Source organism: Mustela erminea, chromosome 12 (genome assembly GCF_009829155.1).
Source record: "Mustela erminea isolate mMusErm1 chromosome 12, mMusErm1.Pri, whole genome shotgun sequence".
Classification (NCBI taxonomy): Eukaryota; Metazoa; Chordata; class Mammalia; order Carnivora; family Mustelidae; genus Mustela; species Mustela erminea.
This window is the reverse complement of record NC_045625.1, coordinates 8446063-8460149: the sequence shown is the minus strand read 5'-3', so window position 1 is coordinate 8460149 and position 14087 is coordinate 8446063. Positions and strand designations below refer to the sequence as shown.

General features: G+C 60.1%; 1 protein-coding gene across 3 annotated transcripts in view; it reads left to right on the top strand.

Moving 5' to 3' along the window:
- The window catches only part of LMX1B (LIM homeobox transcription factor 1 beta), an 82832-nt gene extending 74621 nt beyond the window's left edge, over positions 1-8211 (top strand). Inside the window, exons 4-8 of one of the 3 annotated variants that reach the window (XM_032308256.1) lie at positions 597-778; positions 981-1058; positions 1194-1260; positions 3434-3577; positions 3868-8211. In XM_032308256.1, the coding sequence (XP_032164147.1) occupies positions 597-778; positions 981-1058; positions 1194-1260; positions 3434-3577; positions 3868-4025 (629 nt within the window). In that variant the 3' untranslated portion in view covers positions 4026-8211. Of the gene's footprint in view, positions 1-596; positions 779-980; positions 1059-1193; positions 1303-3433; positions 3599-3867 lie in introns of all 3 variants that reach the window. The other 2 variants (XM_032308255.1, XM_032308257.1) reach the window with 2 other exon arrangements.
- The last annotated feature ends 5876 nt before the right edge of the window (positions 8212-14087 follow it).

Here is a 14087-nt window from a genome sequence, read left to right as displayed (position 1 = left end):
TGGCATCTCTGAGACCCACAATTCTAGGACATGGAAGTGGCCGTGTGTGCATGGTGGGTATGGGTGTGTCTCTGGGTGAACACACAGGCTTCTGTGTGCGTGCATGCGTGTGTGTGTGTGTGTTCGGGTGTGTGCTTACCTGTATGTCTCCACCTGTGAGCACAGGCCTGTGTGTGTGTGTGTGTGTGTGTGTGTGTGTGTGTCCGTGAGCTGTGTATGCCCCGTGCTCTGTGGACTCACGTGTCAGTGTGCGTGCGCACACGTCAGTGGTTGAGTGTGTAACTGTGTGTGGCGTGCGTGCTGTCGTCATGAATACTCGGATGTGACCATGTCTAGGGTATGGCTTTGCCTGACAGTTCTTAGTCTCTGGAAGCTTCCAAGAAAGAAGGCTCCCCGGAGTCTCCTCGCTGGGTTGTGGGACCCACTGGCCCTGGGCTGGGACAGTGGGAACCAGTTTTTCAGAGGTTGACCAGCTGCCGTGGGGTCTCCAGAGTGCAGGGGGCTGTTGTTGGCGGTCCCGCCAGGTGACAGATGGCCTCCGGGTACCAATCTGAGACCCTCGTACAAGACTGATGGGCTGGGTGTGTCCCCCACAGTGAAGAGCGAGGACGAGGACGGGGACATGAAGCCAGCCAAGGGGCAGGGCAGCCAGAGTAAAGGCAGTGGGGACGACGGGAAAGACCCCCGGAGGCCCAAGCGACCCCGGACCATCCTCACCACGCAGCAGCGAAGAGCCTTCAAGGCCTCCTTCGAGGTGTCCTCCAAGCCCTGCCGAAAGGTGAGGGGCCGCTGGGGTGGGGCGGGGCCGACACCCCACACCCGCCGCCTTCCCAGACAGTGGCCTGCCACTCTTGCCGGGGATGGGGACGTCCCTCCACCTCCCCGCCCGTCCCTCAGGTCCCCCAAACCACCGCCTCCCTGGCCTGCTGCCCCGGCCCCCCCGCCCCCAGGCCTGATCCTTGTCCCTCTCCCCCGGGCAGGTCCGAGAGACGCTGGCGGCAGAGACAGGCCTCAGCGTGCGTGTGGTCCAGGTGTGGTTTCAGAACCAAAGAGCCAAGGTGAGAGGCCACCTGTTGCCCCCGCTGGGCAGGGCCGGAGTGGGGGTGCAGGCAGAAGACACGGTCCTTCTGGGAGGGGCCGGGACTGAACGGGGATGGGGAGGTGGGGACTGGCACGACCTGTGTCCCCTGCAGATGAAGAAGTTGGCGCGGCGGCACCAGCAGCAGCAGGAGCAGCAGAACTCGCAGCGGCTGGGCCAAGGTGAGCCGGGACCAGGGCGACAGGGCCCAGGCTCAGCCTCTGGTAACAGCACTCTTCCCTCACCCCCTGGATCCTGGACCCTGGACCCCTTCCACCAGGGCCGTGAGGGCTGTGGGAGCTGGCGCCCCGGAACCTGCTGGGATCGAGAGAGCCGGTGGGGACCACAGGGGCCCCCAGGAGAGATGGCAGCATGGGCTGCACCGAGGGGTGGCAGAATTTTTGCCCCTGGGACGCCAGGCTGGCTCAGTCCGTGGAAGGTGTGACTCTCGATCTCAGAGTCATGAGTTCAAGCCTGTGTCTGGCCTAGAGCTTACTTAAAAACGAACAAAAACCCCAAAATACCTGCAACCATCTCCCACCCTCAGGGTGTGCTAGGCACAGCTGTCACCACTGGCCATGCTCAGCCTCTCGGAATGCCCCCCGATCCCGGAGGGGAAGGGCACTGTCACAGCCCATGTCACAGCCGAGGAGGCGGAGATGCAGACCAGAGGACTTACTGGGATCGCTCAGTGAGTGAGGGGCAAAGCTGGCCTTGGCCCCACATGTGGCATCCCAAAGCTGTGGTTTTCACGTGACCATACACCCCACGACCCACGACAGAATTCAGCAGAAATCTCGAGAGAGACTCTGCGGGGTGTTGAGTTCAGTGTGGGTTCCTGCTGGGTGGTAAGGAGCCAGCTGGAGGGGCAGCGGCCAGACCCCCGAACACTGGGCTTTGTCAAAATGTTACCACTTCTTGGGCCGGGGGGGGGGGCAGTGGCCTCCCCAGCCCCATGGGGACATTGAACCTTGTAGGGACTGCCCAAGAGGAGTGGGGGCCCCAGGGCTGCCTGCTCCCAGGTGAGACGGGGGCTTTGGGGCAGATGCCAGGGCACTGATGGACGGCCCCTGCTGTCAGGGCTCAGGGCCAGGCCCTGGTCCCCAGCTGCACTGGAGCCTTGGAACCCAGTTCTTTCTCTCTGCGCCTGCCTCCCCCCTCCCCCAAGACAGCCTGGCCTCCTTGGGGCTGTGGCCACTGTCTCCGGTCTCCCGGCCACCACCTCCTGTGTTCCCAGCTGCCTCTGAGAGGCAGCTTCCCCCAGATTGTTCCATGGTCCCGCTTGAGCTCCTCAGGGCCCCTCCTGTACTGCACACAGCAGCCCCTGCTGCCACATTCACACGGACCCTCTGCCCCTCCTCACCCCACCTCAGCAGACAGCACCACCCTCCACCCAGTGCCCACACCAGGAACCTGGGAGTCGCCCCTGACCGTCCTGTCCACGCCCCACATCCGCTTGGTTGCCAGGCCCGGCCATGGAGGCTGCTCCTGTGTCCCTCCCGCCCCCTCCTGGGAGTTGTCATTTCCACACCCACCTTGACAGGAGCCCAGCCCCTCCCTCAATTTCCTCAGTGGTCCCGGCCTCCAGCCTCCACCCTGCCAGGCTTTCTCCACAGCCCCTCCCACAGCAGACTTCCTACAGCCTCAGGGGGAACCACACTGAGCTCTGGGGTTGATGGGGCGGGGGGGGGGGGGGCGCCCCGAAGACCATCTTCCTCCCCACTCCTGGCCTCTCTCATCCTGGCACTATAGCCCCATGCACAGGGCCCTCTGCTCCCACTGGCTAGTTTCTCCCCTCCCTGCCTTTGCTGCCTGCCCCTGGCATGGTTGAACCCCTGCTGATTCTTTAAGTGAGGTGGAGTTAGGGGTCCCTTCCTCCAGGAAGCCTTCCCTGAGCTCCTTTGGCCTGGGCCCCACCTTGATGCTCCCAGATGCAGGGAGCTCACGCACCCACATGTTGAATCGTGACTGCCTGCGTAGTGTCTGTGTCCCCCAAGCGGTGAGCTGCTTCTGGAGGGCAGGGCCGCTGGAGGAAGGGAGGAGGTGGGAGGGGAGATCCCTGGCTTGTGATAAACCGATTCCTGTGTTTATCTATGTGTTTATTCCTATGTGTCTGGGGAAAAGGGCTCAGGGGTCAGATACCTGGGTTCATTGGCCCTGGGTCACCAGGGCAACCTGGGGAAGTGCAGAAGAGGTCAGAGTCAGGGGGACTGCAGTGGGCCCCGTGGCCTTGGGGAGTCATATGGGAGGTCAGTGGGAAGGCCTGAGGTATATCTGGGAGGGCTCCCCCGGGGCGGCGTGGGCTTTGGGATGAGGTGGACAGGGCGGGTGGGTGAAAGTGTGCTCTCTCCCCAGAGGTCCTGTCCAGTCGCATGGAGGGCATGATGGCCTCCTACACGCCATTGGCCCCACCCCAGCAGCAGATTGTGGCCATGGAGCAGAGTCCCTACGGCAGCAGCGACCCCTTCCAGCAGGGCCTCACGCCGCCCCAAATGCCAGGTGACCACATGAACCCCTATGGTAAGCCGCCCCGCCCCCTGCCCACCCCAGCACCGCCCCTGCCCACCACCCCCGGGCCGGCAGGCCCCGCCGACAGCCTGCCTGCCTGCCGCCTCCCATCGGAAGGGGGTGCCCGCGAGGCCCCACCTGCGGCCCTCAGCGCCTCTGGCCCCCCGCCGCCGCCACAGGTCACCCCGTCCCTCCTCACCTCTGGCCGCACAGGCTGCAGGGCCGAAAGGGCCCCCGGGAGCTCACGCCTGCCCGGCTCCTGACGCCCCCTCTGCCCCCAGGGAACGACTCCATCTTCCATGACATCGACAGCGATACCTCCTTAACCAGCCTCAGCGACTGCTTCCTCGGCTCCTCGGACGTGGGCTCCCTGCAGGCCCGCGTGGGGAACCCCATCGACCGGCTCTACTCCATGCAGAGTTCCTACTTCGCCTCCTGAGAGCCAGCCGGCCGCTTGGACGCTTGGGCCAGGGTCCTGGGAGGGGGGGGCCTGCGGCCGCCAGGGCCAGCCCCACCGCCCGCACAGACTCTACACACAGCCATACGGTGCCCTTCCCCGGGCCGGCCGGGCAGGCAGACGGGCGCAGCCTGGGCAGGGCCGCGTCCTGCCGGCAGAGACCGTGTCACCCCAGGGACCCAGAGTCTCGGAAAGCCGCTCGCCTCCCAGCCCCACCTCGGCCTCCATCGCCTCCTTCCCCCTCCCCATCTCTTTTTTGGGAAGCTTAAATTCTCTCTATTTTTTTAAACGTCCTCTCTGTGTCCAGCCAACTTCCAGGGGCCGGGCCTAGGTCCAGGCAAGCCCCCCTCCCCCCTGCCACCGCCCCAGCATGCCCCAAGGCGACCATGTTGTGTGCGGCGCGTGTCACCTGCGAGGGCGCGTCCCTGTGCGCGGGGGTCATGCCCAGCTCCCCCACCTCCGAGAGCCAGCCCGCCAGCCTGGGTTCACCCGTCCCAGTCCGAATCTGGAACAGGAGTGGGGAAGAGCCTGGCAGGTGTGCGCAGCCCACCTCGGCTCCGCCCTGAGGGGGAGTCCCCGGAGAGGGTAGATGAGCCTCACTTGCAGACGCACCCAGCCCCCAACGGCCATGCGGATCCGTGCGCAGGTACACAGACAAGCTGAAGAGACACAGAGGCGCTCTGGGGGCCAGCCCTGCCACGTCAGGAAGGGGACAGAAGCCAGACCGGGGCAGGGACCCCATCTTCTTACAGCAATAGGGGAGAAGGAAGGAGGGGGTGGGAGGGAGGGGGGAGTTTGGGGCTTGAAACACGTGGATGCAGGTGTATCCTAGCCTCAGCCTACACGGGGGGCTGCCTGGGCAGGCAGGGCAGAGACGGGGCCCCAGAAGCAGGTGGGACAAATGGCAGAACCTCCAGGCGGAAAGGGACCTCCCGAGTCACCCACTTGGCCCATCATCTACCCGAAGCTTGGCTCCCTCTGCCTCTCACATACCTCCCGAGGCAGAGAGCCCGCTGCTTCGTCCCGCCCCGGGCCAGCTGCCCCTCTCTGCTGCTTTGGCCTCTGCCTCTTTGAGCCCCAAGTCTTCACTTCTCAAAGCCAGGCTCTCCCAGTCTCTCCGGCTCTCTCTCCTAAATCTGTACCCTCAACTGGGCTCCAGCTTTCAATCTAAAGGTGGAACAGATGTAACCCAATCTCCCCACGGTATCAGCCAGCTACCTCCCCCACTTTAGGTGCCCTGCCTCTGTTAATGTGGCCCAAAATGAGACCACATTACCTGGAAACTCACTGTAATTGGATCCCTGACCCTCACACACATGACTGAAGGGCCACAGGGCCCTCCGGTGTGTATGTGGGGGAGCGGCACTTCTTGTTTAGATCCCGCAAAGGACCTTGGTTTTTTTACTTGCCGCATTTCTTCTTCCTTAATTCAGTCTGGCCTGTGGAGTTTCTCTGCACCCCCAGCTCTGTGACCCTGGCTTTCTGTCCCTGTCATGTCAGGAGTCAGCCCTGCGCTTCGCACCCAAGGCACATGACTGCCTGCACCTCTCCTGTCCGGTGTGGGCCCGTGAACCAGTCCTCCTTGGAGGCCGCGTCCTAGGGCACATCCAGCCCCATTTTGTCAGATGCCCCGCGGGAAGCCAGACGGGCTGCCTAAGCCCCCAGCCCGGATCCACTCAGCTCCGACCCTGCCAAAAGAGGGAGTGAGGTCGGGCTGATGGGTCCTGTTCTCGATGACCCCTCTCTGGCCTCTGGTGGCCGCTGTGTCCTCCGCCAGGTGCTCAGAGCCCTGCCTGTAATTCTGACACCAAGCCCTAGGCTGCCACCCTGAGATTTGCCTGGCCCAGTTTCTGAGCGAATAGGACAGTGGGCGTCTCTCTCCGCCTTTGGTCCCCTCCGCCCGGCCCCCTCTGGGTTTCTCCACGCTCGCCAGCCTGCTCCGTGCGTTGGCTCCTCTGTCTAGAGTGGAGAGCCGGAGGCTGCTCCAAAGTGTCCTGTGCTCTTCCCCAGGGCTGTCAGCGGGGCGAGGCGGCTCAGCCTGGCCCTGCCTCCGTGTACCACATGAAGTCCCACAGGGATCTCAGCCGCTGTTCTCGGTTTTCTGCAACCTTAGCCCACCTGGGCGCTGTACCATCTCTTGTCCTGGGCCACCAGGGGTCCCTTAAGCAGCCACACTGGTGTCTTGAGAGATGCTCCCCTTCCTCCTCTTGTGCTCACATGGTCCAAATCATTCTGGGGGTGCTTGGGGCGGGCCTGGGGCAGCACCCCCCCCGCCACCAGGGGCCCTGGTCCTTCTCTACCAGACTCTTTCAGTCAGAAGGAAGCTCAGAAATGGGCATCTGGTCCACTCCCTTTATCCCAGCCTGGAAAGCCCGGCCTAGGGAGGAGAGGGAGAAGGGACACCGTGCCACCCCCTCATCTTCTTGGTCTGGTGAATGGCCTCGAGGTCGGGGGGCATCATCTGTCTTGCCAGCCCACCTGGGGCCTCACAACCTCCCAAGTCCAGCCCAGGCTCTGCCCTCACTGTGCACTGCTCCTTGCGGGGCGCTGGTTCATAGACGCCCACACTCACGTCCCACGGATGGTCAAAGCCGGAGAGACTTCGGAGTGTCCGGTCGGCCAGAGACGCCCCATCAGCCGTGGTCAGGTGACGGCCGTGTGCTGCGGCTCACTGTCCTCTGTTCCCTCAGGCTCCCCCAAACATCCGCTGTCCACCCTGCCCAGCCCCGGATGGGCCGTGGAGACACAGATGAACAAGATGTAGGGCTCACCCTGGAGGGGCTTTCTTCTAGAAGGAGAGACATTCACACTCTGACCCAGCTCTGTCCAAATGTTAGTGGGGACCCATTTCTCAGATGAGGAACCCGAGGCTCAGAGAGAGGTGGCCAGCGGTCAGGGTCGCCCCGCAGAAGCGTGCGGAGGCAAGCGGGCTCGCTGGAGTCTGGGGTGAGGTGGGGTAAGCAGGCTCTTCCGGTGTGGGGGGTGGGGAGTGCAGCCTTGACCGGGGCGGGGGGCGCAGTGAGCAGCCAGGAGCACTCCCCACCCTGACTGTCCTCACCCGTGGTGGCAGGGATGGGAAGCCCAAGGGAGGAGGGAGGTCAAGTTCTGGTCCGGAGGAAGAGGCAGACCGTGTGAGGTGGGCTGGGGGAGGATTAGAGAAAACCGAGTCCGTTTTCCTGCTGCGGAGGGCGAGGTCTGAAGGAGGAAGGATTCTGCCCCAAGTGACGCAGCAAAGAGGGCAGAGGAGGGACAAGAAGGTGGGGTCCTGCCCCCAGCCAGAGCCTCATCTGCCTGCTCCACGGAGCCTCCTGGGGGGCCGCACAAACAAAGGGACCCTATGGTCCCAAAGGTCCCACTGTAGGGCAGGCAGAGCCTGTCGGGAAAGAGGTCAGGGCAAGCGGGCTGGGCATGTGGGGAGGATTCCCAGGACGGGCAGGCGAGGAGTCCACTGTCTCCGGGCGAGCAGGGCGCAAGCGAGGTCAGGCCCCTGTCGCAGGGCTGGGGGGAGGCCTCTTCTCCTTTAGGGGGCTCAGCTGCCCCCCAGCAGTGAGGCTGCCTCACCCACCCCTGTGGGGCCTGCATCCCTCTCTCCACTCCCGGGGAGGGCAAACCGGCTGACCCCTGCTTGGCCTGAGCTCTGGGCACCGCCTGAGGTCTGGGAGAACCTGCAGCTCTGGGGCTCACTCTGCCCTGCGGGGAAGAGGGTCCACACGCACACGCACACGCACAGACACACACTCACCCCGGACGCACACGGAGGCTCACGTACCTACTCACACTCCCGGGCACACGAGGCCTGAGGGCTGGGGGAGCAGGAAGGACCCTCCACCATTTGGCCCTTGGAAGGTGCGGTTTGCCAGGAGCCTGTCTGCCGGTGCCCAACCCCCACCCCGACCCAGGGCCCCACGGGAGCCCAGCCCAGCTGGGTGTGGGCACCGGCCATCGGCCATTCCTGTTTTCCTTGTACAGACTCTCACTGCCCACCCGCCATCCCCAGACACATTTTATTTAATAACTTGTCATTGTTAAATTATTTATTAGCGTCTACCACATCACTCCCCCCACCCTGCCCTCCACGCTCACCTTCTGCCTCTTCCCACAAAAGCAGAAAATGGAAACACCAACAAAAGATGAGACATCAGTATATTTGTAAATAAATCAACCTGTACACGCCTGTGCTGCCTCTCCTTGGCGGGGGGGGGGGGGGGGGGGGGGGGGGGGGGGGGGACCCGGCCGGAGCCAGTCCTGCGCGAGGCGTGGGGGTGGGGCTTCTCCATGGGCGCCAGGGACAGCAGGTCAAGGAGGAGAGAGAGCTCGGGGTCCCCGTTCTCATCCCAGCCCATTCCTTGTCGCATCCCATAATCCTCACCGCCGTATCCTTGGTCCACCCCAACCCCGAACCACCTCCATGCTTGAGACAGATGCATCCATCCCATCCGACTCTCTCCTGTTTCCCAACACATTCTTTTATTCAACCAACCAGCATGAGGGGACCTTTAAGTGGCAGCTACCAGGCTGAGAACCAGGCCTCAGTGGTCTGTGCCTCAAGGACGTAGACTGTGGTATAAGCTCAGCTGAGGTTCAGAGAGGCCTTGTGGCAGGGGTACCCAACCTCACCTGGAGGGGTGAAGCATCATGGAAGGCTTCCTGGAAGAGGCTACATACTAAGCCGAGATCAGAAGTCCGCTAGCATGGAGAAGACTAGGTGGGGAGGAGTGTCTGCCAGTGCTTCAGTCTTGTGCAAAATCTCAGGGGCAGGCAAAATCCTGCTACACTCCTAAACTTGAAGCATTCAGTCTAGGGGTGGGGGAGAAGCAGTGAGACTGGGGGCAGGGCCTCACATCCACAGATCGGATGTTCTAATGTTCCCCCCTTTCCCCAGCCTCTCTGGTTGCTCCTTCTCAGTCTCCTGTCCCCACTCCTGTGGCAGGAGTTACCTGGAAGCCACCTCCAGCCGCTCTCCCAGGCACCAGCGCCCCCTAGGGGGCATGCGCCACCCCGCACCCTCTTCTGCAGCCTCTGGGTGATTCTCACCCTGGAGGTTTCCTGAAGTCTAGACAAGTTGAGGCACTCCTGCTCATTTCTTCCTCTGCACCCCACAACACCCCGAGCAGCAACTACTAAGGTCTCATTTTTCAGAAGAGAATCTAAGGCTCAGAAGGAGGTAGTGACCGGCTTGATATGATAAAGTTAACGAGGGGCAGCAGAACCAAGGTTCAAAATCAGCTTTGGCCGCAAATCCATGGCGTCGCCAGCACCCCAGCTGTCCCCTCTAGCCCACCCTCTCTGGCCCTATGATCTGGTCCTCCAAGGTCAAGCTCAGGGACCCAGGGATCAAGGAGACTCTCCTACCTTCAGAGTGGCCTCACGGAGGCCCAGAGAAATTAAGTCACTCACCCCAGCTGCACAGCACAGAGACAGGACTCAACCGGGTCTTCACGTCCAAGCCCCAGGCCCAGGATCCTGAAAGAGGGGCCTCCAAGCTCCACCCCCCACCTCCAGCAGTGGGCTGCCAACTCTCTTGCCTACAGCAACCATTTAAAATCCTGTCACTAAAAAATGTGTGGGAGGTGGAGGGGAGAGGCTGTGCTCATCCAGGGCTCCCCTGTCCCAGCCCAGCAGGTGAAGGCACTGGAGGTGGGGGAAACACAGGCTGGGTTCCTGGGGAGAAAGACGGCATGGAAGGAGGTCTCCCTCTAGGCCCCCCTTTCTGGGGACAGATTCAAACAGCATAAACACCAGCCATTGCCACCACTGCCGGTCACAGACTTCAGCCCACTGATCTTCACAACCCAGAACCGCTCTCATCCCACTGCACAGATGAGAAAACCAAGGCTTAGAGAGAAGCAACGAGCTCCGGGGTGATTTCTCCCAGGAACCTGGGGTGGGAGGGGTCCTTGAGAAGGGGGTGGTCTCAGGAGAAGAACGTGATCGTGAACCCATCCTAAAAACCTTGTCCTCAAGGTGTCTGAGCCCCTGTGCCGTCCTGCCTCCGGAATTCCCCACGGCTCCCCGCCCCTATTTCCTCGAAAATCCTGCCGGGCTATGAGCCCCGGACTGGAGAAGGCAAGGGATGAGCAGGACGGGCAGTTAGGTGGGTGGTCCTGCAGGCATTAAGAGGGAGCCTCAGATGCCCTCTTTGCCTCTAGTGTCCTGGGACCCCCATACCAGGCAGATCTTGATCCCGGGCACTGTCAGACAGACACGGGGATTCTATTTATGGCTTTGACTTCAGAGCAACCCCTGGGGCTTGACAGGAGAAGGGGGCTAGCCCCCTGATTGCTCCTTCCTTTTGATCTTCATCTCTCACCTGGCAGGTCTCCCGGGACGCATGTCCGTCTGGGCAGAGCGAAAGCAGGAGCTACGTGGAGAGGCATCAAGCGGGGATGGGCGGGCGCAGGAAGGGTGGTGGTGGGGTGCTTGTCAGCTGTAGCTGAAAATTGAGGGAAAACCTCCTAAAACAGAGCAGAACAGAACAGCCAGAGCAAGCACTCAGAGGCGGGAGTGGCAGGGCACCAGGGAGGTGGGGCACACTAGGGTTGAATTCAGGATCCAGAAGCCTGAGATGGTAGGAGCCGAGATCCCTGGTGCTGGACATGCTGAGGGCTGTCACTCGGGCCCTTGGCGTTGGAAGAACACCCGCCACAAACCGTTCTCTGCCTTAGCTGAGAATAAAGTCAACACACAATGATAACACAGAAGAGTATATGCAACGTATCAATTTGTGGCCTAAAGAGAAGTAATAAACAAAAACCCCTGTACCCACCCTACAGATAAAGCCACGTCGATATCGAAGCACATGTCGATGCCTTGGAACCCTTGATGTGACCACGGTAACTCCAGGAACCTTTATTTGTTCCTTTGGAAAACTCTGATCCAAACCAGAGCCGGATCAGTAACAACGTGATGCACAGAAAGTTCTTAGGACAGACTCTAGTTGGAATGGGCCCAGTGGTAGGCAGCCCCTCGTGCATCTTTCCTCTGGGACAGAACACCTAGGACCTTTCTGCAAGAGAAGAAAGCTGGGGGTCTTTTGCTTTTAAATCTGGGAAACCAGAAGCTAGTTTGAATTTCACTTCTGAACGTGCAGTCACCTGTCAGGCCACAAGGTGGCGGTCGGGAGTCAGGCAGGTGCGAGCCGATGCAGCGGCTTGGCTGGGTGGTGATGTGGGGATGGCTTCAGATTAAGGCCAGAAAATAAAGAAGGAAGGAAGAAATCCTCCACCTCGGAGGCTCCTATGTGCCAGGCCTTGTGTGGGAGCTTTACAGGGATGACGCCCTGGATTCCTCATCACAACCCTAAGAAGCAGGTGGGAGCGTTCCCATCTTACAGAACAGCAACATGAGCTCAGAGATGTCAAGTAACCTGCCTGAGGCCACACAGCTAGGAAATAGCAGATCTGGGATTTGAACTAGAGCTGGGGCAGCGGCAAAGACACAGGAGGAGGAAAACAAGGAAAGGTGGAAAGGCGTAAAAATATCAACGTCTTCCTGGGTGCTTTAGCCCCTCCCAGCCATGCTGTGCCACTGACTCCTCACACTGACCCGTGAGGCAGGTACTGTCACTACCCCCATTTTATGGATAAGGAAACAAAGACTCGGGGAGGCTAAAAGTCAGAGAAAGACTACTCACTGTCAGTGCCCTAGGTCCCAGGGAATCAGCCCTCCCTGAACCCTGCAGGAGAATCACAGGGGTGAGTGCAGAGCTTCAGAGCTCCCCTGCCCGCCCCCCATATGCACAGCCCGTCCCTTCTCTTCCTCTCCTCCTTACAGAAGCAGAGGGGGCTCAGGCCCTGCCCAGGACCCAGGGCAGCCTCAGCTTCTTCAGGGACAAGAGGGGTGCTCCCTCACTGGGCAGGATCCAGGTCTACCCCCATAGAGCTCTGGTCCCTATGGGTGTTTCCAGAACAGGGGATTCGAATCCTAGTTGGAAGGCCCTGATTAGGAGCTAGTGGTTCATTTTGATCATTTCAGTCACTAGGACTCTGGGGTGTGGAGGTGCTCTGTCCTCTTCCAGCTTTGGGGGTAAACAGCACAGTGGTATCAAACTCCAATCCCAACTCTGCTCTTCACGGGCCATGTGACCTTGGGCAAGTCACTTAATCATCCCAAGCCTTGGTTTCTTTATAAACTGAGGGGTGAGCCCAGGGCCATCATGAGGGCCACACGAGAAAGTGAGCCAGTCACAGGGTTCAGTCAAACCCAGGCATTCAAATAATGGGGCTAAGATTATTTGTGGGTGCCCCTCATTTCTGCTTACCCAGGAAGCTGACTCTCAGCCCAGAACATTGAGCCAGGAGGAGCCCAAGAGCCCTGGAGGGAGTGTTTGGGGCTGTCCTTGGCACTGGCAATGACAACTCTTTCAGGCCAGGGAAGCTTCTGGGAGCTGTGTTCCCTGAGACACCAGCTTGCTTTCCGCGTGCTCTGAGGCTGACAGGCTCCTGGCCTTCCCAGGACCTCAGGGGCCGTGTCAGAGGAAGCATCGTAGCATGGGCAGTGTGAGCTTGTCTCTGCCAGTCAGCCTGAGTCTTGTGGCCTAGGCCTCCAGGCCAGGGTACTCCATTACCTGTGACTGGACCAGCCATGATCTTGGGGCACCTTCTTGGATCCCAAGTTACAGGGACCCTGGCAGCTCTGCTTTGTACCACTTGGGGGAGCCCTAGAGACTGTGGCCAGTTCACAGACAAGGTAAAAGGGAAGCTGGACAGAGCAAGACCCACCAAGGCTTCAGTTACAGAGGCATTAAGGGATTAACAAATAAATGGTTAATAGAGCCCTTCACTGCTCGAACTAGTTAGAGTGACATCTCTGTCACCTGCCATCAAAGAGTCCCAACTAAAACCCATACCATCTCACAGGGTCCTTGGGCAAATCAAGGAGGTCACGTTTCCAAGTTTTCCAAGTTTCTGGCATGAAAGTCAGTGCTCAAAAATAAAAGAGCTAAGATGATTCGCAACAGGACACAAGAAGGACCCCTGGACCTCCTCCACGCCCAGGTTTGCACGTTGTCCCACTTGGTTTATACAAATATAGTTCGTGAGAACTCTCCCTACATGTGCGCTGATTGTGACATTTAGGAGGAGACACTGTTTGGGGGGCATTTTTTTCCTGCAGATTCTGTCCAACTGGACATTGTCCGAGGTTCCTGAGAACAAATGAAACCGATCGTCGTTGGCATAAAATACACAGACGGTCGCAGTGAGAGCCGTTCCTGCCATCAGGGTTCTTGTGGCCGTGAGCACCTGCCGGGTGTGGGTCCCCTTGGGCTCCTCCACACATGGAACTTGGGCAGGGTGGTGGGGCACACTGGAAGCCACAGAGCTCACCTGGAAAACCGAATGACTGGTGCTGAGCTGCTAATGAGGTTAGACTCATCAGGGTAGATCCACCCCCAAAAGGTCCAGCAACAAAGCGCTAGTGACAACAGCAGAAAACTGCAGTCATGCTCTGTGAAACAAAGGGAAACAGCAGCTCCAGAAGGGGTCAGCTCCCTGCAAAGGATCTTTTGGTTTGTAAAATGCCTGGCCAACACCTAGACCAGGACAGTTATAAAAAATAGCTGCTCCCCAGCGCCTATAGGCATGACCTCATTTCCTTGTCACTCGAAGTGTTGTTATCATCCCCTTTCTACAGGTGAGAACACTGAGGCTCTGAGGGGTAAAGGAGCTTGTTCAGTGAGTGGCAGATCCAGAGGGAGCCGGTTACCAGTATAAACAAGCGGCTCTGCCCAGAAGGAAGGTTGGGACAGACAGGAAAATCTCCCAATTTTTTGCAACTCTGCCCTTCTGAGGGGTGGAGCCGGCTTCACCAGACTAGGCTCCAGGCCAAGGAGGGAGTTGGAATGGCCCAAGGGACCAAGGCTGGCCTCTTCCCCTGGGGAGGAGCCAGGCTTCAAAGGCAAGGCGGAGGGGTGCGGTCTATCCTAAGCTGCCTTCCAGGCATGGACCAGCAGGTTGGCTTCTCAGAACAAGAGAAGCAGAGAAAGGGACACTGAGGGCCAGAAAGCCACCCTCCCTCTCCCGAGCCAGCCCAGCCCTCTGGCAG